Here is a 26,975-nt window from a genome sequence, read left to right as displayed (position 1 = left end):
CGGCCTGACATGCAACTGCAGAGCTATGGGCATACACCCTGTCATTTTGACGGTTGTAACTCTCCTCAATAGTAAAAATCTTTTCATCTGTGAAGAGTATCTGTCGATGCTTACCATTAGGGTACAGTGCAGTGACTCTAATCTTTTTTGCCTCCGTTCCATCAGAGCTGGAGTTAGGAACTGTCTTGTTCTCCTGCGGTAGGCACTCATCTAGGGATGAGTGCCTACCGCAGGAGATCACTTTTGATTATGCATGACATCGACCTTGGTGATATTTCCGTTTCTCTGGACATGATTTTATGTTTTCGTAGGGGATTCAGCGGCCGGATCGGGCCTATCATCAATTCTCTGTTGTTCATTGTACCTCTCAATTGCCATGTAGACAAATATTCGGCTTATTCCAAGTGGTTTCAGAAGTTTGAAAATTGTAGGCATGATAGTGGTCCTGTTTTCTTTATCTCCCCATTCCATTTTCACTGGCTTCCTTTACTAGTTGATGATACCTGTTAAAGAAAACCATACATTAGTATTACACATGATGCAAAACCCACAGCTCTGTGATATCATTTTCTACTTTTACGAGAGTCTTACTTTTGTGACAGTATTTATGGCAGTACTGTGTGTGTATATATATATATATGCCCCTATTATCTTCAGCATGTCTGTCTGTCTGTCCGCAGGTTCGGATGTAACGGACGGCTCGCAGGGACGGATTTTTATAAAAATTGCTTGAGCCATTCCAAATTTCATTAAAATTGGATCAATAGAAATTCGGTAATTAATTATTTTTTCCATACAAATTGTATGGAAAAAATAAATTCATAGATTAAACGCAGTTTTAAAGCAGTAGTATTGGCTTTAGAGAGAATCCTTTTAAAGTCCATGCATGCTTCGTGCGTATTGTTATGTAAGACTAGTAGAGATACAGAGAGAAAAGAGACTAAAAAGTATATGGGAGAGACTAATAAATATTATATAATTGAAATTAAACTGACCGGCTAAGTTTAGACAACGTAAAACGTAGTTTTATTAAGCAAGGCTGCAGATATTTTCTGTTTGGCACTGAAGGCTATATATTGGTTCGTATTTCGACGCTGTTGTCTGTATAAGGCTTTCATCTTTCTCACAGTTACACATTTCTATCTCCTGGAATTGTTTTCACAACCACGATTGACACGTCGGGCGAACTGTTGAACCATATGGAGGTCGTACGTTCTCTCGACTAACAGGAATAAAACTGAAAGCTACTAATTAAGTCTATCTCTATAATGCTAAAAGTTGCATTTTGGGGCCTTTTATGTGAACCTTATATATATTTCATATTTCCTTAAAGAGCTGAAAGTTTATATACGACTCATATAAAAATATTTATTGCAAATCAATATAAAAACACTCTTCATGGCCAGTTACCAGGGCTTTTACACGGGGGGGGGGGAGAACAATTATGGCTCATCAAAATCTTGAGCCTCTCTAGACCTCTGATTTAAGTACCGGTTTTTGAAATAAAATAAAAATAGAATTTTTACAAAGTCAGAAATCGAATAACAATAGAACGAAAACTTTTAAAATGAACGTATAGCAAATCGTATATTACACGGTATAGCAAATCCTCGGCTCGGCTCTGCAATGGTTGTATTGCTCACGATTACATTTTTCTACACTTGTATCACAGATAACCTAGTGGTCAGGTGCGTGGGTGCATAAGTACACGTGCCTTGAGTGACCGGAGTTCAAGCCCGTGACTGCTGAATACGATGCTGTTTCTTGTATTCAATCTATCTTGTGAACTCCTCTGACCGTTTGGTCATCCCGGAGTATAAACAGAAAATTTATTTTTATTTTTATTTATAAATAGATAGAGATCTGTATTCACGTTCTGTACTGTCTGAAGCATGCTGGTAGGGATGAAGCGATCAGCTAGGTGGAGCCTACTGCAACTGTTACGAAATACATCCAAAATGAGGAAGGGCTCAGTTTAATGTTGGATCCTCCTATGTTTGCGTGCAAGCCATCTGATCATCCAACATTCGTCTAATGAATGCTGACAAGTACTGATGTGGAAGCTGAAGCCCAAATCTTGGAAATATGTAGAAATGGGGGTTGAATCATCTTATAAGTGTATTTGATGGAAACTGCTGAGTCCCAAACGTGAGGTAGATGCTGCTTTGCTGTCCATCAATCTACACATTCTGATGTGAAGGACTTCAAGATGCCTGTGGAACTATGCTACAATTCCACAGGCATCTTTAGTCAGAATATCACTTCTAGATCTGTGATGTGGTAGACCCTGAAATTGAAGTGCTGTTAAACATTACTGGAAGATGGCTATACGTACTTTCTTGTTTACTATTCACGGCTGTGAAGAATAAACCAAAACGTAGGTCACCTTGTGGGACATTGCCTTTAGTTAGATAATAATTAAAAGCAAAGTGTATATAAAATTTTGTCTCAGATAATGAAAACGATACAACATCCTTAACTTTGCCCAGGAGTGCAACAAACAATTAATATAAAAATTTTGTGGAATTTTAAAAATCTCCATGACTGCATTAGGTTTTCTCTCGTCTTTTGGATCGTAAAGGTGCTTCCTCTGCTTCGTTCACACCTGCTTCAGAAGTTTCTATAACTCATCGTGAAATACTCCAGTTTAACGTGTTCATAAATGATTTACCAGATAAGAAAGAGCGTGGGATCCACATGGGATGTGCTAATTAAAATTAAATGAAAAGAAAACAGGCTTACTCTTCTCGTCAGTACATTACAAAAGTGTGCTTTCAGTTTTTCTGTCACTTGTTAGGGAATTTTTCAGTAAAATATAGATAAGTTATAAAAAAAAATTCAAACAAGCTATTGAATAACACTTCGATATTGAATAACGCTGCTTTCTGTTGTTTATCATCAAAATTACCTTAAAACCAATATCTGTATCAATACATAGATCAATATTTTTATTATATTACTGACAATAAAGAGTCGCATACCTTTCAATGTATAAAGCTATAAATGGCGACTTGGATCAGTAGTGACTGCCAACAATGCACTATATTTCCATTGAAGAGAGATACGAGTGTATGAGAACCACCTGATCAGAAAAGAAATAAAACTCTTCAGCCGAACTACCCCAAAGCCGGGTGTGGTGAAATACGGTAACTAATGTTCTTCACAATAACGCCCTTACCGTTTTACCATAACACCTCTACGATGAGTATCATGCCCTGTCGGAAACGCACCTGGAAAAAGCTATACTTTTTTTACCTTGAAAATAAGCGAAATATTAAGCCAATCGGATGAAATACTGTACTAAACAAAAGGTTAGCATTAATAGAGATGTTGAAATTTCCAAAAGGCTCAAAATTAAATGACCGATATTTAACAGCATCAAGGAAGTGGAATTCGAAAGTACGTACAGTGTCCTCCTGCTACTTTATAGTCGTGATAGTGATGGGGGAGGGAGGTCCTAATCTCTCAACACTGCCGAAAGGGTGTAATTTCGGTGATTTTAAATGAAAAATTAAATCTAAAGGAAATTCGCTTACTATCAATGAATATTTGCTATCAATTGAATAACTGACATCAATGAAGTTCATTATCCCAATACTAAAGGCACTCAGGGTATAAATAATGGAAAGTAAGGTGTGCTTAAGTTTTACACAAACAATCGAATCAAGAGATGCATGCCGTGCGGAACTAATAGCAGGAAGAACAAAAGAAAGACGAAAAGCATGCACGAATGCATGCACACTAATTACATTATTAGTATTTAAGCAGAGGAAACATAACAAAGATATCAAGAACAATCCTTTGGAACTGTTCACCCCAGCCTTACTGAAGGTGATAACTGGTTTGCCAGTTTACTCATGCGCCAAAACTCATCAGATTACTGTCGCTAGACGAAAGCGGTGGGGGGGGGGGGGTTGAAACTACTAAAACACAAGATTTATGACAAATCTAAGGGTGATTCGATGGCTTTCAGAGAACGCTAATCCAAGGTGTGTGTGTGTGTGTGTGTGTGTGTGTGTGTAAGGAGATTGTAGTGAGAAAAATTTGCTACCTTCATGTACTCAAGTATATACTATATAATATCGGTGTAGATACACCATAGTTAACCCATAAATTTGAACTACTTTTTTGTATGTAGTTTAAAAGGCATCGTTTTAATTCTATCTCATATTGTGGGTGCCTTCACAACGAGATAGCTGGTATTGCATTACTTCAAATGCACAGGCGTCTTCAATGCACAGGCGTCTTCTCTATTAGAGAAGACTCCTTTCGTTTTCGTGCATTTCGTTTTCAAATACATTATTACCAATACCCTTTGGCATCTCTCATATTGTGGATATAACTTCGCAACTGTGATGGCATCTTGCACTACCAGGGTACCTGCCCGCCCCCTGATGATGAAGCCCACTAGTTTCGAAACGATCGTCTGGGTGGCGGTATCCTCTGAAAATAAATAACAGTAGTCTTCTCTACCAGAGAAGCGTTATTTATTTGAAGTAGTGCAATACCAGCTATCTCGTTGTGAAGGCACCCACAATATGAGATACTATTAAAACGATGCCTTTTATCCTACATACGTAGTTCAAATTTATGGGTTAACTATGGCGTATCTACACCGATATTATAGAGTTAATTACCAAAACCCATAAAGATCATGCCTTGTGCATTTCCTTTTCAAATCAAGTATATACTATACTATGCAGTTCACTGGTGGAATCCCCAACTACAAGATCTCAGAAGAAGAGTCTACCATGCAAGAAAAATGTTCCAGCAGGCTCGATCAAGGCTACCTCCCCATGAGGTAGATGCCGCCAGGGAGGCTTACCGCATTGTCAGAAATGAATACACAAAGCTAATACGTAAAAGTAAAAAGCAAACGTGGCAAACCCTGGTATCCACTTCTGGGAATAAGGACCCCTGAGGCATCGTTTTCAAGATCGTAACAAACAAGCTGCCGCGAGGAGAAGTACTCGATACGACACTAAAGATGGATGGCTCCTCTACTTACACCTGGAAGGATAGCATTAACAATATTCTAGACACGTTTATCCCATTGAAGCTGCAGCTATGACTCAACAACAACAAGAAATAGTAGATGAAAATCACAACTATCATCCTGCTTCTGTGGAATCCCCCTTCACTAACATTGAGATGGGCTTGGCAATAAACAAAATGAAAGTAGGAAAAACACCTGGTGTGGATCTGCTGGAAGTGGATGTGGTTAAAAAATTTGCAGAATACTATTCTGTTACTCTCCTAAACCTTCTAAATAGGTGCCTGACAGAAGGCACCTTTCCAACATCCTGGAAAACGGCAACCCTGAAATTTATATTGAAAAATCCCGACAAGCCACCACAAATTCCAACCTCCTACCGCCCGATTGCCTTGCTCTCTGTAATGGCCAAGTTACAAGAACGCCTGCTCCTATTTCGCTTAACCGCCAGATATGAAGAACAAAAACTTCCAAGTGACAAGCAATTTGGATTCAAAGTAGGTAAGCAGCACAGAAGATGCCATTAACAGATTAATCACTCAAGCAACTCACACAGCCTTTAAGTACTCCCTTGCAATCATGGTAGACTTCGCTGAGGGTCTTTGATCGACTATGGTGGCCCAGTGTTCTTCGGAGGCTTCGGCAATCAAATGTTTCCAACAACCTATACAACAGTTTAAGGTCATATTTAACTGGTAGAAAAGTCCAAGTTACCAACAGATTCCAGACAATGACTAGGTACATCGATCGAGACTATCCGCAGGGCTCTGTGCTTGGCCCTTTCCTCTGGTCTATTGTCTTGGATGAGTTCCTGGGCATGGACCTGGGAGGTGTTGAGCCCTTGGCCTTCGCGGATGATCTTGTCCTTTTGGTATGTTCTAACACCAGGACGGACCTGGAAAAAATGGCAAATGGAGCACTGGTAAAACTTCAGAACTGGGCAGCCCTGCACAACCTTACCATTTCAGGAGAGAAAACAAAATCCATACTCCTTAAAGGCAGGCTACAAATCACAAGACCACCTACAATAAAATTAAACTTTACACCCATACGGCTGCACACTCAAGTCAAGCTCCTAGGTATCTTCTTAGACTCGGGGCTTACCTTCCACCACCACCTAAAATATCTAGCCAACAAAATTCAAAGGTACAGTGCTATGATAAGGCGGATCAGCAGGGCAGACTGGGGGACTGAAGCACAAAGCTCTTACTCTCATATACCAAGCGGTATACGTGCCAATTGTGTGTTATGGTGCCTCCATCTGGTACCGAAAAGCCATCCTAGCAAGAAATAAATGTAAGCTGGATTCAATCCAGAGGTTCATGCTCCTTTCAATTTGCAGGGCGTGCCGCAACGTCAGCACCCCTGCTCTGCAGGTATTGACTGGATGTCAGCCACTATACTTAGATGTGATTAAAAGAGGGCTTTTTTATCACTTAAGGAAGGGAGTTCCAACCCAACTGCTTAATTTTCAACTTGACACCACAAACTGCACCAGGCAGGAAAGACAACGGATAACCCAACATCTACAAGCGATATGGCAACATAACTGGGACACTACAACAAAAGGGGCCATCACAAAACGATTCCTTCCATCTATAAGTTCAACTCACCCAGAACCTCCACCCTGGTTTTCGCCTGGCCTCCATGTGACCTTTATCATCACCGGCCATGGATCCTTCCAACAAAAACTGACCGACATGGGAATCGAGAATGAGTCATGTTGCCACTGCGGCGAAGAGGAGTCCTGGGGGCACCTCATGTATGAGTGCCCCAGCTGCGACAACTGTAGGCTTAAATTCCTCACCACAATACAGAGAAACCCTCGCAATCAAGAATTCACTCTGCTACTCGAGGAAGATACCTATAAGGCATTAACCACCTACGCGCAGGAAACATTTGCACTTAGGTGAGCTAAGATTGCAGAACTCAGAGCCTAAGAACTAAACCGGACCGGCGTGGGATAACTCTCCATCCCCCCAGAACAACACCGACATGATCATGCTAACCCTAATAGGGTAGGATCTATTGTAGGCACCATCCAAGGTGCGGGATGCTGGCACTCCTCGGAGTGTGGGATTTAAAAGTCATTGCAAACCCGAAATGGGTAGGATATACTGCTGGCACCTATCTAGGTGTGGGATTGCTGACACTGACCACAGTGCAGGATCTACAGACACTATGCCATTGGCAATTAAACAGGAGCGTCTGTTCCCTATGACTTTTAAACCCACACCCTTTCCTATACTTCGCCTAAACTAGGGTGAATTTATTCTCCCCTGTCAACCCACCCAAATTCATTCCCCCTCCAATCCTCTCTTCTTCTATGCTCCTCTCTCTCTCTTTCTCTATTTTTTTTAATCTGTTAATTTATTTACTTTATTTATTTATTATTATTTTTTATTTATGTTTTATTTATATATATATATATTTTTTTTTTATTTATGTTTTATTTATATATATATATATTTTTTTTTTTATTTATTTATTATAATTTTTTTTTTATTTGGTCTCCGTCAGGAAGCTCAGACAACCCTGGCAGAGGCCAGCCAGAGTATAATGAGCAGCCTGGCTCACGCTCACCTCCCAGTGGTAGTGGCGGGAAAAGTGGGGTTCCCTTAGGGCCCTGCGGCTAAGCAGCCAAAGACAGAACATAGCACTACTCAGTCACAAACCAGACAACACACTTTTTCTGGCTTTTACAGAGATTCTGTAATTCTTCGCAAAGTACCATGGTGCAGATGTGGGAAACCACCGGTGGCGCTTTCCACAAAACACTATGCCACTATACTATACTATCAAAGGTATGTGTACATCCTTTCGACGCCAATGAAATAGGTCCGACCAGTTCCACATAAAGTAAATGCAGTTTATATAAGTCTTAAGGTTAAACGACGTGTCAATAACAAGGAATGCAGGACGAAATGCAGAAATTACGTGGTTTTAAACGTTTCATTGTCAGATGTGAAATCAGTTATTTGTAATTGTATATTGTATATTGTTTAAGTCTTACAAAGATACTGTGATTAGGCGAAAATGGCAAAATACGAAGATGGACAATGGTTATGAAAATATCATATGAGCCAAGAACAGAGGCTCTAAGTGCCTCACTCTCCATAGGCAGTTGCACAGCTTTGGTTTCCATAGGAGGGCTGCAGTTCATTAACCACTCAACACAGCGTCAAATGTTGCCTGGAGTGGTGCGATGCCTCTCATATTTGGAAGAGTGGAAAGAAGTCCACGGATAAGTAAGGTATATACTGCTCGTAGTACACGGTCAAGTGGTTAATGGAGAAACAGAGGATGTCCTGGAGAATATTACTTACCGGAATGCATTGTCTCTAAGATGCAATTTGGACTAGATATCACAGTGTACAGCTGCTTCTTGTGCGACTAGGACAACTAGTTGATCAAAGTACCTAGAAACTGAAACGTCAAACGTTGACATTTTAAATAATACCCTATATGAGACACTGTGCTAATATAATAACCGTCTTTTAATGCTTAGGAAAAAAATTTAACTTGTAGACTTCTGGTTGAATTACGGGTAACCCTAATGTAATTATTACATTAGGGTTACTCGTAATTCAATACATAAACCCGTATACAGTATATGTCTATAAATTGCGTGTGTTCTCAGGTCGATTTGCCTGTTTTGCTGTACGAAAAAAATCCCAGTTTCTTGGGAATAAAACCTTGCTATCTACGCCTGATACCGACTAACTCAGCAACGGAGCGAAAAAAGCCCATTAAAGTTCCACGCGTCATCGACGGGATTCGAACCCGGGCTTTTTACAACAGGTGTAGGAAGGACGGTGACGATACCACTGTGCTACCCCGCAGACCAGACGCCTGGTTTGAGGAGAATGACGTTAGAACGGCGTTCACTTCACCGATTCCTAACTAGAATCCCTCTGAACACCTTTAGGATGAACGAGGAGGCTGCTCTTCTACTCTGCAGCTGATGCCCATTTTGAAAGAGAACTGATATCAGCTGCGTACCATCGCAAATTTATCGGAAGTCCTAAAAGTTCCACTGCTGTCATTAAACCAAACAGACACAAAACCCTAAAAAAAATCCTCACGAAATAGTTATCGGCAGAGAAAAATATTAGATAGACAAGCGTAAGAAAGAAGTATCTTGCCCTAGAATCTTTAATCGTTTACATATAAACTCTTTGTTTAGACTTCAAACTTAAAAGATTACGGGAGCAGATTTCGATACTCAAACCAAAGTAAACCAAGGTAATAAAAATAGTCAAAACACCAACTATTTCAATTTTAATGGTCAAGTCAACAAATAGAACTGCTATGTATGGATTGAAGAATTTAGAACGCTCGTTCATTTCTCAACAGCGAATCGCTCTGATTTAAGAACATCCATCGATCTTACGACCAAACATTTTTTGACACCAAACATTCCATTCGATTTATGAACTCATATTTTAACTATGAAAACTTTTTTCTGCGACGTCATAAAGCGTCAACTTTTGAAAGTAAACTGGGTAAGAATGAAATATTTTCAGCTTTTATGTACTATATTTAACAATTTAATATAGTGTACATGCAGTTAAATATAGCATTCAATTTAAAATACAACTTTGGTAAAATGGTGAAATCAAGCACATCTGACGAAAATGCAAAATGATATGATTTCTTTTTAGAATAATTAATTATATTATTGTCTGGGGAACCTGGTTGCTAATCTTTCCACAATAATTTCAGATTCCCAGTTTTATATTTCCGAAATAATTTCATGTTCCCAGTAAATACGATGTTTTCTGATACTTTTATTTCAGCTATTTGACATGTTGAAGAGGATCGGAGGATAACCAATTATAAGCCAGAGCTAAAAAAGTGTTACTTATCCGACTGTTTCTTTGTTTGAATTATACAGTAATAACCATTTTTTATACACAACTTCAAAACTCCCTCGTGGGTAGCACAGTTGGTATAATCACCATCTTTCCCCACAGCGGATAGAAAAGTTTAAATCCCGTCAATGATGTGTGGAATTTTTATGGGTCTTTTTAACAATATTCCTGATTTAGCAGGTCTTAAGCGAGAGTAGCATGGTGTTTTCTCCCGTAAACTCTGATTTTTTGTCCAGCAAACAGAAAATCGACCACAGAAGAGACACAATTTACAGACATATTATATACTGGGCATGCAAGTATATAATATGACTGTAAATTGCGTCTCATACTTGTGACTTAAGTTGCTGATGCGCCTAAAATCCAACTGCAAAACCGTTGAGCTAAAACTGCAGCTAAAAACTATAGTGTTTTGTCTAAGGAAAACACATTCTTGTGTACTCGTATACTTTACTTGTATACTAAAATAAAATTACCTTTTTGTAAATAATTGTTCAATTTTCCCGGAAGTTTGGGAAACTTCCGGGTAAGCCCCTGGCTTTATGGCCGTGAAGGGTAATAAAGATTATCTCTCTCTCTCTCTCTCTCTCTCTCTCTCTCTCTCTCTCTCTCTCTCTCTAAACTCGGTGTGCTCAAAGTGTGGGCCAGTTGCGTCCTCGACAAGGTTTTAATCGGCTGGCGAAAAAAATTTTGAAAATTAATAATAGGCAAATTATGCCTTCTTGTCGGATCTTCTTTCTGACACTCCCCTAAAGTGCAAGATGATATATTCTTCCCATGCCTGAGCAGGAACAACCTACCTTGCAAACCCTGAGAAGGGTAGGATTTTTTCTTCCCCCACAGACACCTTCGGGTGTGAAATAATTATGACTTGTACACCGTAGAGTGAGTCAGGTGCTGCTAACACTTTCGGGTGTGGAATGCCAAATGGCATTCCTCTTTGCAGGGTTCTCTGGCCTTGCAAACTTTTACTGTACCTGGGCTCGGGTGGGCTTCCCGACCCAGGAATGTCCAATCCTTCATTCCTTCCCTGCCTTTCCTAATCTGGAGGGCGCCTTCTTTCCTCTCCTTCCATCTTCCTCCGAGCTTTGACTCCCATTCTTCGACTATCATCCTTGCTCATATTTTTTTTTTTTTAAGTTGGACTTAGTCCAGGAAGTTCAGGCGACCCTGGCGGAGTCCAGCCAGAGAAAGAATAATGGGCAGCCTGGCTTACCGCCTAGTGGTGGTGGCGGGCAACATAGGATCCTGCTGGGAGCTTGCGGCCAAGTAGCTATAGAAACAACGGAACCCAACACAATATTATCAATAAATTAAATAAATTACTTTACTCAATAAATGGGGGGAAATGTATGCCCCACACACTTCCGGCATTTACAGAGGTCGTCCGTATACTTCACAAGAGATGGCGCAGTTGTGGGAGATCACCGGTGGCCCCTTACCCTAAATACTATACTATGCCACTATACATCCCAGAGACAAAACACGGAATTATAGCTATGCACGACATGAGTAAGTTTCCAAACTGTTCAGATTTAAACATTCGCCCCCCCCCCTCCAATGTTTGACATACACATGTTGACACTGCTGCAAGTGCTTCGAGATCATTTCTAGTGTTGACACTGCTGCAAGTGCTTCGAGATCATTTCTAGAAGTCTAAATATTAAAAGTTATTATTAGTTCTATTGATATTCACAATTCAATAAAATTTTCCTATTATGCTAAAATGCCTGCAGTTTATTATGGAGAATGAAAATATGGTTATAATGCTATTCAACTGAACTTAGGAAACACTTCAGTTATTTTACTGATAACCCTATTAACTGGATTAATTAATTTGCTTTTTATTTTGTGGTTCAAGTTGTTTGTTTGTTATTTGGTTTGTAGGAGCATTAGCAACTAAGGCCATATTGCTCCGGGATATGCGGTGGTCATTCCCTGACCTTTCCGCATCCTCCGTATTTGGTGGTGACGGGCTCGAACCCCGGTCTAATCAAGAAGCGTGTGCTACGCACTGCGGCTCCTTCCCACCTGGCTACGCACGTGCCTGTGGTTCAAGTGTTTCGTAAATTGAATTCAATGCTGCAGTTTAGTGAAATAATTTTTCAAAGAAAAAACATCTTAATGTTACTAAGTCTGGTACAGATATTACACAGTACAGTACTAGAAACAATATTACTCATCATGGCAACATGGCCAGGAATATTACATTTATGTAAAATATGATACATAAAATTGAGAAGGAAAAAAAAAAGGATGGCAGTGTCTATGGCCAAAACAAAGAGATACAAGCCAAGAATATTTAGTTACACAAATTTTATTTAAAAATGCATATATAATAAAGGAAAATCTCAAAGAGAATATTTATATCGTTGTACATTACCACTAAAAAAGATATGGCAAGTAAGCTGAATCAAAATAGAAAACTAAGATTTTGTTACGAAATATCAGACGTTGCAGTTCTATAATTACCGCGGGACTCGAACAGGCGATGTGGACAGCTCATTTCATTATTAGGTAATCTGGCACAGTTTACACCAGAAATTTAGGAGGAGTTATTCCAATTGTACAGATTTGATCCGCTCTAGGAAAATGCGACAGAATTTCTTATCGGCATTCATCTTCTGCAGATCAATTACAAGTCGCAGGAATGCCTGTGTTTTTAAAACCGCCTGGACAGGTAAGAAACAATCACATAGTTTCAGACGATGGTGTTTCAGGATAAGTGTGGGATTAGACCTCAAGGATGGGGATGGTTGTGCTACTGATAGATATCCCAGACGTTCGGGACATTTATCATACCTTTGAACATTTTTTGCATTAGTAATTAAACGTATGATGTCAATCAACTTTGAGAGCTTAAGCACATTTAGCTGCAGCCATGTCAATGGTTCGCAGTTGAAGAGGTCGGCGATGATTACGAGTGGTCAATTTCAAGGTCCAGTATTCACATGCGTACACCGGTGTCTGAAGTGAGGGCCAAGCAGATGCCCAAATTTCAGCAGCATATAAAATTACGAGATAAACAATGGTTTATAGATATCGGATACCGGTTGCAGCATCGTTAATATGGAGTATAAGTGCTGTTCCGTTCTCCAGGTAAAGTGTTAAATCGCTTCTGGAGGTATTCTGTGTGAGCATCAAATCTCAGTTTCAGGTCAAAATAGACGTCAAGGTCCTTATAGCTATTCACAACTGAGATGAGACTGCCACAAACCGATGGTTGAATTACTGTTGGTCTTGTTTGAATTCATGGCTATGTAGGCCCGCAAATTTATAAATGCGCCTCTACGACATGTTGTCTGAGACAATATTGTGTTTTTGCCTCTTTTCACTCGTATGGTGAAATCATAGTTCTCGTCGGAGACTACAAGAATTTTTAAAGACCTCTACAATTGGAGCTGTAGTCAGCCGATCAGAGGCGGAGAAAGTGGCTTTAGATGCTGTTGATTCGTAAAACGACTAACCAACCCTGCCACACTAGAGTAGTAGGGAGAATATTATAGTAGGGAGAATTTTTAGGTGGATCAAAGTCATTCACTAGCTACTCCTGAACACCTGTAGGATAGTCATTTAGTTCCTAGACCAAAGTAACACCAGACATAACAACAACCACTCTGTGTACTTGGTAGCAATACCCGTCACGGGGTAAAATACTCAATCTGGGAGAAATAATATAAGAGCAACAATTATAATAATACAATTCCACCTCTTCTCGTCAACAAACTCTTAGTCTAGGGAACGTGCTACTTACGTAAGCAGTCGGTACCACGGACTATGTGGGCGAAAGGTATACGGAATGAAAGAGAAGCGGCAGCTCACGAATGACCTTCAACCGTCTACAGAATTTTTAATCACGTATAATAGACGATCTGTTTGCTTTTTTACTCACAATGGCAAATTGACGAGTTCCGTCCTACAAGTACAGTGTCAGAAATTATGCGTGTTAGTTTCCATTAAGAAAAAACGATCTCATTTAAAAATAGGATGTCAGGGAATAAGACGGGTTGATCTGGTCAAATTCTTCGGAACACCTTACAACACCAGCTGTTATGTATAAATATAGCTTTAAAAAATTAATCCTGTAGGGTGATATTCTCGAAACTGCTGAATTTGATACATCCTCCTATTTAAGTTTAATTACAAAGCGGGTTTAATTACAAAACACCTAGAAGGTAGGGCCAAATGTTTGGCCCCATAGAAGCGAGGAAAAGAGGGGGACCTTCTAGGTGTTCTTGGTTTTCCCAATCTTGGCCCGTCTTTCACTGATCCTGTTGATTTTTCCTTCTTTAAACAACTTAAAACCGCTTTGCTTGATGATAACCTTCCAAACAGTATACACGGAAATGGCTAATTTCACTTTGTTAAGCTTCATACAAGTATTGTTGAATGATTATGGTCAGTAGGTGCAACAAAAAATAAAATAAAAAAAATCAATAGAAAAACTCGATAAAAAAACCCCGAACTTATCAGGGTTGATGTCCAGTTTATTGTAGATTTGGAGACAGTTGGCCGAAAACATTCCCCTAAAGTAATCAAAGTTTGTAAACGTAAACCGGAGAGGGTGGAAGGAGTCGCAGAGTTCAACTCTTGTCTCCTTCGCTCACAGTGGATTTCTGTGTTTGAGGATAACCTGCGCTCCTTTTCCTGTTCTGGACAGCCTTCTACAACTTTCTGGTAACCCTGCACCCTTCTTGGAAGGATGCTGAATATATTTAGAACATATCTTGAACATGTTCTGTCTTAGATTGCTGTCATTAATTTGACGGTATCTCTGCATCTTTTATATTACTCAATGTACATATCGTTTGATGTGTTATAGTTGTTTACCCTGCTAGCAAATGTTTTCTGCCTAGGAGTGAATGTAACTTTTCCTTTACCTGAATAAATAATAATAATAAAAGCAAATTTCATTCTGCAGGTTTTCCATTTCCAACGCAACTCATACAATTCGACCCAAGGATGATATCCTCTCTGAATTTAGAAGGTAATAAAGATTAATAAAAGTACTTAAAGTTTATAAAAACAAATATCATTAAAGATTTATTTTCTTCGAAAATAAATGTGCGGAAAGGCAACTCATCTATGGCGATGCCGATAAAGTAGAAATACTAGCTAAAACACCGTCCTCCACTTGTCAGTAAATTAGCAAATGCCTCTTTCCTTGTCGTTCACAGTTCTAAAAATGAGATTGATGAGGAACAAGCCGTATATAATAGAAAGCTCCATGTAGTGGTAGTAGTAGTGGCATGTGATGCAAGAAAGCAAATGTATGAGCTTATGCAGCATCAGCCAAAAAAAATCACACCATTCCCTCCAAATGCCTGTCCAGTTCCTCCTTAAATTTATTCAACCTATCAACTTCCACAACGACAGATGAAAGTTTGTTCCAGCAATTAACCACCCGCTGGCTAAAGGAAAATTTCCGCACATCTATTCTACATCTGTCTTTTCTTAATTTGAATTTATGCCCCCTTAGGTTCGTAATCTGAACAAGTGGAAGGATCCCATCAGAATTCAGCGTGCTCAATCCATTCAAGGCCTTATATACCTCAATCAGATCACCGCGCAGGTGCCTAGTCTCCAGCCACTGCAATTTGCAGAACTTAAGCCTCTCTTGGTAAGAGGATCCCTTCATTCCCCTCACCAATCTTGTTGCCCTTCTCTGTACCCGCTCAAGTAAATCTACATCCTTCCTAAAATGAGGTCTCCAGACCTGTACGCAGTACTCAAGGCGTGGCCTGACCATTGCCTTATACAGCGGGATAATCACCTCCTTTTCCCTGCTAGCAAAATTCCTATATATCATTGACAAAACCCCATGACCTGCCCTGGCAGCCTGTCTGCATTGCTCAGAGAACTTCATATCTGACTGCACAATTACTCCCAGGTCTTTTTCATTTTCTACCACCTTAAGTGTAGTACCACACAGTTGGTACGTTTCTCTGGGGTTATTTCTACCCATATGCAGTACTTTGCATTTGTCAAGGTTAAACTTCAGTTGCCACTTCTTAGCCCATCTGCCCAAATTATCTAGATCCTGTTGCAGTAGCAGACTGCCATTACTGTCATTAACAACCCTGCCAACCTTTGTATCATCTGCAAACTTTGACATTAAGCCTGATATACCTTCATCAATATCATTGATAAATATACAAAACAACAGTGGACCTAACACCGAACCCTGTGGGACTCCACTAATAACATTAGTCCAAGAAGAGCAGCACCCATTGATTACCACCTTTTGTCTTCTCGCACTTAACCATCCTTTTATCCATTGTAGCAACTTACCCTTAATACCATTCTGCTCCAATTTGTACAATAGTCTTCCATGCGCAACAGTGTCAAAAGCTTTCCTGAAATCCAAATATATGATATCAAAATTGGTTTTTGCATCCAGTTCCTTTGTAACCACATCATAATATCCTATCAAATTTGTCAGACAAGACTTTCCCTTAACAAACCCATGCTGTGTCTGAATTATTGCTGCAGTCTTGTCTAGATGATCCTGCAATGCATCTTATGTTGCGCAATATACATCTCTGTAAATCGCGTGTGTTCTGTGGCCGATTTGCCTGTTTGCTGGACGAAAAATCCGAGTTTCCGGGAGAAAAAATCGAAGCCCATAAAATTTCCTTGCGTCATTAGCGGGATTGGAACCTAGAGCCTTTTACAGCCAGTATGGAAAGGACGGTGATTATACCGATTGTACTATCTACGAGGGCTTCTCCATATCGATAAGAGTGAAAGGTGGCGAAAGCACAATATTGTCACGGAGAACGTGTGACAGAAACACATTTATAACTTTGCGTGCCTCAGACATAAACATTTTTCTACGAGAAAAGGGGGGGGGATTCATAAAGGACAATTTCAAATAAAAAACTGAAATACTGATCTGATGCTATTTCTTACATTCATTTAAAAATGATAATGACTACAGCATGTACTGTGGTGGTAGTGGTAGTAGTAGGTTTTTGGGAGCATTAGCGATTAAGGCCATATTGCTCCTTATATACTGTCTGTAAATTGCGTGTTCTGTGGTCGGTTTGCTAGACGAAAAACGCGAGTTTCCGGGAGAAAACAAAACATGCTACCCTCTCCTGAGACTGATTAACTCAGCCACGTTGTGAAAAATGCCCATAAAAATTTCTCATGTCATCGACGGGACTAAAACTCAGGTCCTTTCCACCCGGTGGGTAGAGGATGGCGATTCTACCAACTGTGCTAACCACACAAGTGTACTGTGGTCAGAAGTAATTGTTTACACGCGGCTAATTTCAAAAGATAACCTAATTAACGCAACAGACCCTGAAAGAAGAGTTGTTTCGGACCCAATATTACTGAAATCATAAATTCCGCCCTATAGTGTGGGATTTACACAAATGCTTTCTTTCGTTGACGATACAATGATATTTGCGTATTTATATTTGCGTATGTCGCATTTTTGTCTTCGACGTTTTCGGACGTTATCCATGTAATGGAACTGATGCAAATATAGTACCAATACACTAGCCTGCATGCTATGCAGGCCAGTGTATTGGTACTGCATTGGAATTTCCTGTCCCAAGTAAATTCACTGTTCTTGTTTCAAAAGAGCTTTGAGGAAGCCCTATATTTTTAAACACTTCGTATACCTCAAGACTCAAATGACAAAGCAAAATAAAAACCGCTTCATTTTTCCACTTGGCGTAACGGAATAAGACCATTCAACAGACTGATAAATTTCAAGTATTTCTCACCAGAGCGAAAACTTTTACACACATAGTGCAAAGAATTTATCATGCATTCAAACCTGTTCCCGAACAGCACCGACGCAGTTATAAACCGTAGTTAGATAGATGAATAAATGCACATTACTAGTGAATCTGATGAAGGATTTCCAAGTAATACGCACTAAGATTACTGTCGTAAGGTTTTAGGTGCAGCGGCGATTTAAATCATATTGTAAAAAGTAAATTGCAGGATGGAAGACTCCTCAACAATTCATGCTGAGGGAAATGGACCATAATCTGCCACGCTGGTCCAGTGCGGGTTTGCAGATCGACCGTATTTAGCAGTCAAGGGCTTGAACCCCGGTATACTCAAAGAGCGTGTGCCACTGCACTCCCGCTCCTGACCACTCGGCTACGGAGGCCTTTGATATTGTACAGTTGTGTATTATGTCTGTACAAGTGTGTGCTTGTTTAAGGGGCAATCTCAATGTTGCACGGGCTGAAGAACTCGAATAATTCATTGGAAGGAACTCTACTTCCTCCGTCTGAGATCGGCTAACCACAGACTCGATTGAAGAGGACTTTAGAAATTCCTCCAGTCATAGAAGGGAATCGAACCTAGACTTCTTCAAACGAGTGGCAAGTGGCGGAACCACTAACTGTGACGGTGGACTAAGAATGCAGTGAAATGTATTTTGATAGTGCACGATATAATGAAAAAGAAGAATTGATCATTTCCGTCCGGTTACTCATAGGAAAATATGCCATTTAATATTCTAACAACCATAAGAATGCGAGGAAACTCGCATTCTTATGGTTGTTATTAATACATAAACAATAAATCATACATAAACAATTTATGCATTTATGAATAGCTTTGAAACTGTATTTCATGAAACACTCTACGCCTCTTAGCTTCAAAACCTAACTGAAACACACTTCCCTATTAAAAAAAAAAAAAAAAAAAAAACACGGTAGTTCAGCGTGAAATTTTAAAAGCTGGAAACGGCGAATTCTAAAAACATATTGCCAGAACGTTAATTTATACTGAGGTGTGCAAACTATAGTCCATCGAAGCGAGGAAGAAGTTCTTCCTCGCTTCGATGGCCTATAGTTCTTCTGACTTTCTGAAGAAGTCAGCTAACGGTTGGTGAACTCATGGTAATAGACACAAAATAGAGGATAATCTAATTCGTTCTCCCCCTCTGAAAAGATTTTTCAGAGGGGAGAACGTAGTTTCAGAAAACTACGTTTTCTGAAATCAGACTGAAGCCTGGAAATGTCCGCAGATAACAGCAAGACTGAATGATACTACAACTGGGATGCAACTCACTCATTCCATTGGGAACATTGAAGTGAAGACATTTTTTTTTAACAATAGAAGCTCTTAATCATACTTAGTTTCAATACAATTTAAGCAGCTAATGCTACTGTGTATTCAAATAGCGCCTTATAGCTTCTGATGAAGCTCAACTGTTGCAAGTGAAAGGGAGAGAGAGGCGCCGGAAAAAAGGAGCAAAAAAGGGGTGCGACCTCAGTGGTTTGTGTGCTGGTGTTGGTTTTACAATGTGCCAACACTGATTTGTTTGTTGTGTAAACTGAAAAACCCGGCGGGTGGCTCTCTCTGTGTCTCTGAGCTAACCCACAGCACCTACGAGTGAAGCAGTATATATAGTGACGGCACAGTACTACGTGTCAGTACAAAGCCCGTGCAATGGGGGAAAGGGAAGCACTTGACGGAGTTTGAACGAGGAATGATTTGCTGCGCTTGGAAGGCAGGGCCAGCATCTCAGCAACTGCAGGCACTGTCGGCTGTTCGAGGGCCACCATGGTGACGGTGTGGTGGAAATGGTTCGAAGACGGACACAGACAACCACCCAAAGCGCGGACGGGGAGATCATCACTGGTTGACAATCGAGGTGAACGGCGGTTAGCATGTGCTGCTCCGGATAACAGACAGTACATGCTAACTGTCAGCTCACGACCCTCAATTAACGGCAGGCTACAACAAGGGGACGCAGAGAAGCGTTTCCAAGCACACCATCTAACGGATAGGTCTACGGAGTAGGCGACCAGTTCGTGCGCTCAAGTTGACCGACCGTCATCGAGATCTCCGCCTGCAGAGGTGTGTGTGTCCCTCAGGCCTCTTATTTGCAGTTTTCTGCAGATCTGGGCGCCTATCTGAATTTCTTGAAGGATGAAGTTATAAGGAGATAAAGTTAATTTAGAAAAGAAGAGGAATTTTTTTTTTTTTTTATTAGTGATGGTTTGTGATAATTTTGGATAGGAAAGTGCTTAAGCAGTTGGAGGTGTTGTTTGTGTTGTGTAGCGTGTTGTTAGTGTTAGGTCACTTGGCCACCAGAGGGCAGCCCGGAAAGTCTTGCTGCCCCCTGGTGTCCGCCCTAGGCGCGAGGAGCCGGACCTCTTGCTATCATCTGATGTGCTTGTACTTGTACTTTTCCACTCAGCAGAGGTAGTGCTATACTGATGAGTGGCTGCTTCCAGTTGCTGTCCAGGGAGGGAAAAAAAAAAAAAAAAAAGCTTAGAGTCATCAATAGCGGGATTATCCATTACTGGTTCCCGCTGCTGATCTAGTTGCTCTTATTGTTTGTCTTTTCTTGAATGATTCCTCAGCAAAGGTTTGGAAGGCGTTCAAGTTCCCAGGAGGATGTGGAGGTAGTTATTGTCAAGTTCTGGTAGAAGGTTTCGCATTTATTTTTGTTCTTTCATCTGAGTAGAGGTGGCAGTTTAGTAGCATATACCCCCAGGTATCGGGATCGCCACATGAGCAGTGGGGGTCGGATTCTAGATTCCTTTCATGAAGCTTTGCTCTTAGTGAGCCGTGGCCTGTGATTAGATAGGTCGTAGCTTTCTTAGGTTGGAACCAGTTGGTTATTATCTTACTGCTTGCAAAATCTGCCTTGGGGGTGAACGTTTTTGTAGGTTCTCCGTGTTCGCTGGTGTCCCATCTGTCTTGCCAGATTGCTGTCAGTTTTTGCCATGTGGTTTTCTTCTCGTCTTTAAGACTGTTTTCTGGGATGGTGGTTATTCCATGCACAGTTGTGCTTGCCCCTTTCTTCAGGTTCTGTGACATTTCTGTGTATATTATATGGAGATCTAGGGGGATCGTTCCTGCTATTACCTGTAGCGCGTCGTTTGATGCTGTTCTTGGTACATGTGTGGTTGCTAGTAGGATTTTCCTTTGTGCTGATAATAACTTGGTTTTGATTTTGACTTTGGCGACTGACTTGAACCAGACCCTGGCAGCATATGTCATGATAAGGACGAAGATAGTCTTATGTAAAGTACAGTGCAAGTACTTTTCTATTGAGACCCCACTCCTGTCTTGAGACTCTCATTACTGCATCAGAGAAGTTCTTTATTTTCTCTGATGTCTGCTTTACGTGTTCTTGAAAGTCAAGAACACGTTTGTTGTTTAATCATAGACAACAAACTTGAAAGTCGAGTTTGTTGTCTATGATTAGACCGAGATATTTTGTATGTAGTGGGTACGGGATCAACGTGCTCAATGTTCATCGAACATTTGTGGGATGCGGCTGAACGCAACATTCACCAGTCCACGCTAGTACTTCACTCCGTTGCCGAACTCCGGGACATCCTTCTGTCTAGGATACCTGAAGACACGTTCCATGGTGAAGTCGATGCCAAGCGGGTTGCAAACGGGCATCAAGGCGAAAGACGGCCCAACACGCTATTAGGTTAATGGTCATAATGTTTTGGCTCATGAGTGCACAAAGTAGGAGATACGATATTTATTTATTTTTCAGTTGATTATAAGATACCCCTCGTACGGCGTGCAAGCAAGAGGGGTTATTTTTTGGTTAATAATTCAGTTTCTTTTACTGTACTAAACAGCAGAGAAATTTATAAATATCCTTTCCTTTTCTGCGATTGATTTCGAACACCAAAATTAATTATTAGTCAGTTAGATTCAATATTTTCTCTCTTCTTCTTCTTCTTTGTCCTCACCTTCTGCCCACGTTCATATGGGGTCGGCACTCTGCTCTTTTCATTCATCTTCCCAATGTTCAATGTTCCTATTCTAACACTTTTCAATATTCTCTCTACATTCAATTATTTTTTTTAAATACCAGATTCTTCTTTGGAGAGCAAAATTCTTTCATTTATTAATATTTAAACCAATGACATCTGATTTGAGAAAATTAAACCAGTGAATATTTTTATTGAAACAAATCGTAATTTTATGGTATCAACCCTAAACGACTTAACCCACATCGCATCTGTAGTTTTTGGAATAAGTTTTTTACCTCTTTGCCGAAATAAAAAATTCATTTAAGAAAAATAATTAAAAGTTTTCCATAATCGCATCAGACATATTGTGAAGCAAATCACCATGAGTTGCTTCAGTCTTACACCACACATAAACAAGAAGGGAAACATTTACGTTCATTGAAAAAATACCAAATGGTAAGGTGTCGATGAATTAATGATGTATCTGTCGTTTCGAAGAAGTTTTATTTAACAAACCATATCTGAGCTTTTTCCATCTTAGAAGTCTGCTTGTCTGTGAAGGGATAAATAAGGGAAACAGCATGTTATCCTTCGGTTTATGGACAACTACCGTACTGCAGAACTCTGCAGTGGGGATGCCGCACTGGATTTCTGTAAAAGCATTAAAGATTACAATTACATCCATAAATCCTTCTACTCCACAAATACCAAGCATTATAGAATGTGAATTTTATGTTAAAGGTGTATGCATGTGTCACAATGTATTTTCTCGGATTCTGAAACGAATACATTAAATGGCACTTCGGTGCCGTCTATCAGAGGTCTCTGAATGGTAGGTACCCTTTACTTCAAATTAATATTTCCAGTGACTATGTGTGTTTGCTGTAGGGTGTTAGGCGCATCAGCGACTTAGGCCACATTGTGCCGTATATATTATGTCAGCAAACTGAGCATGTTGTATGCTCGATTTGCCTTGTTTTCTGGACGAAATACCAGAGTTTCACGGAGAAAAACTATGCCATCCTCGCCTGAGACATTTTGAAAAAGGCCCTTAAAAATTCTTCAGGTCATCTATGGGATTCGAAGTCGGGTCTTTTCCACCCACTGTACTACACGCAAAGGTTTCCAATGACTATAATTTATATTAATATTAATATAAATTATAAAAATGCAAATGGCTGCCATCTCTAATTCTCTTAGCTGTTTATCCTAACTAAAAATTAGCATTTCTTCAATGAATCAAAATGAAAAAGATTTAACTGGTGATTATTTGAATTCATTCCTGTTATCTTTTGCGTTTCTAGACCGGTCCCTTTTCACATAAATATCGTCAGAAAAGAGAATTAAATATTATCAATAATATTCTCCGACCTCTTGGGTGGATTGTGTGCATTGATATTTATTATAATTCAAGACATTCTCAAAAACGTCGGACAAATTTTTAAGCAGCAAGTAAAGAAGCTCATAATAATATGATGAGGGCCGAGTCTCATAATCTTCGGCTGCCAAAGAAATTTTATTTAATGTGTTTTACAATATATAAATAACTCAGCCCCCTTGAATTACTGACTTCTATCAATAATTCAAGAACAGTATCAACTTAGTTGTCAAGATAACAAGTTTTTATGTAACTAAGAATTGATTTGCCATGAACTAAATCTATATACCAGTTCTTAAAGCTGTATTTCAAGTTTAATAATAACTATGGATTCTCAAGTACACAATCCAAACTAGACCTACCTTGCCTACATTTCCAAAAATACCAAGCAGCGGCAACAGACAGTCCTCCGAGCACCACGGTGACCACAAATGTCGCAATCACAATTCCTGCCACCCCACCGGGTGGGTAACACAACTGTGCTGTACACGGCGACACAAGTACCCACAGAAGCATCACAGAGGCAAACCTAAGTTGTATCATAGCGGGTAGGGAGTGTTGTTTAGAATCCAAGATAAATAACACTTAGACCATCACGCCCTCCTTAGCGAGCGAGGGCCACGAACACAACCGTAGCCGCAGCGGTGAACGAAGCAACAGGTTGGACGAGTTTCGGCCCACCTGCGCTCTAACAGGTGCTTCATCGCCGGATGCTATGACGCAGAGTTCGATGCGGCACACTGTACATCACGAAATGAAGGAGGGAGTGTTTACATAACACTGCGATTAGAAACAAAACTCGCAAACCTAATTCTCGCCAGTCATTCCTTCTTACAGCAAACAGTGGAGAAAGCGAGCAGAGAAGCTAGTCAACAGGACACACCTCCCGTAGCTGGCGAAATTTGCAGGTACTCAGCGCAGTGAATGGCCACACGGGCCTCTGACTACGGTAGCCAAGACCGGAACATGTCCGCGTGTTAGTTTCCTGTTTCGCAGGTCTCTTTCTGCCAGTCCCAGTTCCCCCTCACTCGCACCGAGTGCAGTCACTGTAATAGTCCCTGTTGCCTATTTACAAGTTCTTTGCCCGTGACACGTGTGCGCGCTTGTTGATTCAGCCGCCAGGCTATTGTTTCGTCAACCTAGTGGGCAGAATAATACAGAACCACGTGCTACAGAATGACCCGGGTTTCAGGACGATAAATAACAAGAAAATATTACACGTAGTTCATTCTTTTCTTTAGCAGGGAAACCACTGATTGCCCTTGTGATATATTTCCCGGAAATTACTCAGAATTTTTCAAAAGAAATAGCGACTGAAAGGTATGAACCTTGCATGTTAGAGCACGAATACCTCTCCTAACTGCACAGTTTGCCACATTTCGCTTCTGAATCGCATTCAAGCTATGTGTAACTGGACTCTGCATTGTAAGGACAATTTAATCAATGCTGTATTAAAATATAACATGTAAGCACAAAAGTGAAAGACATAGCTTATTCTGTGACTACCTTTCGCCACATTTTATAAAATAAAATTAAACATTATTTTACATTATTAAACAATAAAAAGCAAAAAAAAAGTGTATAATCAAAAATAAGCATAGCTTGAGCATAATCCAAAAAAGGACTTTTAAGGATATTGGAAAGGGACATTGCACAGTACACGAAATATATGTAGAATTCGAAGATGCAAAAGACAGTAGTTACTTCAAATCAAAGGAATGGCACTGCAGACAAAAGGAAGTGATTTCAAGAAAATCAGTTTTAAGGAAATACATTTTAGAAAGTCCGAAGAAGAAAAGCAGAAGGAATGAGTAAGAAAGAAGAAAAGTGAGTTCAGAGAAAGCTTGCAGATGAAATGTGAAGGAACTGATTAAAAGTCCCGCGTCTTGAACCAAGTAGAAGAATTTTACCTAGGAATCGAGGACGCTCACTCCAAACTCACATAGCACAGATGGAATGAGGGCATCATACAGTAGGATGGAGTTCGAATTCACACAGGATGGGCAGTTATTCTGATTTGGAATAGTGTTAGGAGGAAAGGAAGTGATACAATTTTTCGAAACGAAAATTAAAAAAGAGAAAAGAAAAAATTAGAAAACTTTGCATTAAAACTAATTTAAAATTATTCCAAGCAGAGAAATACAAGCTTTACTGAAGATTGGGTTGTTTTCCGACTTCTCCAAGGCAACTAAAGCCACGAGGCGTCAGCGTGCCTATAAAACCCCGAGTTTTCAGGAAATATACTGTATAATCTACGCCTCACCAGACAGTGATTACTACAGTACCCATATTAAAAAGTCTTATAATTAGAAGTATTTTATACATACTTTGCTGTTTTCAACCCAGTGGACTCATAACATCTCATATATACAGAATACAGTACAAAAAAAAAAAAAAAAAAAAAAAGTAACTTTTACAAAACAAAATCTTCATAATTAAATTGCCATTCGTGATTTTTAAAAAGGATCTGAAGAAAATAAAATTTAAGCTTTTCTTAAATTTACCTGCAGCTTTGTTAATTATAATAGCTATTCTGACACCATTTATTTTCATCAAGATGGCGGTTTAGCTTTAAGATGACACTATAATCCATGGTCTGTGTTATCAGAAAATTATGTCAGGTATTGGGAAAGGCGAAAAGTTGGACGAGCCAATCCTTTTCCTATGCTGCAGGCCTGCCAGATGAGGTTGAGCTAAAAACTTTTTGTAAGTCTTAATTCTCTCATACCGATGCTAGCTTCTCATTCTATAACTTGCCTTATCTATTGCACTATTTTCGAAAAAAAAGTAGCATTACCCCAAGAGGAAAGTTACTCTTTTTTATTTAAAAGTTCATCATCATCATTCTACTTTTCCGATTAGCACGTGTTGAGTCTCTATTTGGACATCGACCTCCATTGTTGTCGGTCTCCTGAATCTCTCATCATTTGTCGATAGCGCTGAAAGCCTGTGTTCTCCTTTAGACATTGGAGCCATTCTCTTTTGGGTCTTCCTGATGGTCACTTATCTCCAATTCTTCCTGTCAATACTACACTTGGAAGCCTTTGTTGTTTCATCCGATTCGCATGTCCAAACCACCGAAGTTGTTTTTTTGTAGATCAGTTCTATTATGCTGCGTTCAAAATTTAGATCTTTTCTTACATGTTCATTAGTTTTGTGTTCTTTCCAATTTGTTTTACTAAATTTCCTTAGGCATTTCGTTTCAAATGCCATTATCTTTTGCTTTTTTTTTTTTTTTTTTTTTTTTTTCCTTATTTATTCTCCATGTCTCTGATCCGTAAGTTTCTGCGGGTATGATGACTTTAATTTTTAGACTGAAATTTTGTTGTTCTTCCATATGTTTTTGAGTCTGTTCATTTTGTCCATCCGATGTTCAGTCTGTGATTAATTTGGTCAAAATTACCAAGGTTTCCCGTTATTAAAGAGCCCAGGTATACGAATTTTTACACATGTTTTATCTGTTGATTTGGGTGTTTATATTTGCATCGATGAGCTAAAACATGACCATCTACCTAATATGATGTTGGTCCTCCACGTCCAGCCAAAACAGCTCGTACCCGGCGAGGCATGGACGCTACAAGATTTCTAAATGCGTCTTGTGGTATCTGGTATCAACACGTAACTAGCAAATCCTTTAACTCCTGTAAGGTCCGTGGTTGAGACGCCGCAGATCGGAGTTGCTGTTCCAACACAAACCACAGATGCTCGATGGGATTGATGTCTGGGGTAACTGGAGGCCAGGGCAATATTTGGAAGTCTTCCTCGTGTTCTGCGAACCAGTCTTGAACAATTCGGGCGGTGTGGTATGGCACAATATCCTGCTGAAAGATGGCACCGCCAGAGGGGAAGCTCGTTGCCATGAAAGGGTGTACCTGATCGGTAATGATGCTTAGGTAAAGTGTAAAGTGTATTTAGGGTCAGACGGCACCAGGGATTTCCCTCATCTCCGCACAGTTTACATTGTGTGGTGATACAGTTCACTGTAAAGGCCAGAAATTTAAAAGTGTATGGATCTTGAGGTGTGC

At 39.9% G+C, this 26,975-nt stretch overlaps 1 protein-coding gene across 1 annotated transcript in view; it reads right to left on the bottom strand.

The window, feature by feature from the left end:
• The window catches only part of LOC150088438 (uncharacterized), a 225,418-nt gene extending 201,795 nt beyond the window's left edge, over positions 1–23,623 (bottom strand). Inside the window, exon 1 of the mRNA XM_090370156.1 lies at positions 23,313–23,623. Coding sequence (XP_090226282.1) covers positions 23,313–23,493 — 181 coding nt within the window. The 5' untranslated portion in view covers positions 23,494–23,623. The remainder of the gene's footprint in view (positions 1–23,312) is intronic.
• Positions 23,624–26,975: the final 3,352 nt, after the last annotated feature.

The sequence above is a fragment of the Mastigoproctus giganteus genome, chromosome 3 (genome assembly GCF_048544385.1).
Source record: "Mastigoproctus giganteus isolate SK-2022 chromosome 3, ASM4854438v1, whole genome shotgun sequence".
NCBI classification, from domain to species: Eukaryota; Metazoa; Arthropoda; class Arachnida; order Uropygi; family Thelyphonidae; genus Mastigoproctus; species Mastigoproctus giganteus.
This window is presented reverse-complemented; position numbering and strand designations above follow the sequence as displayed.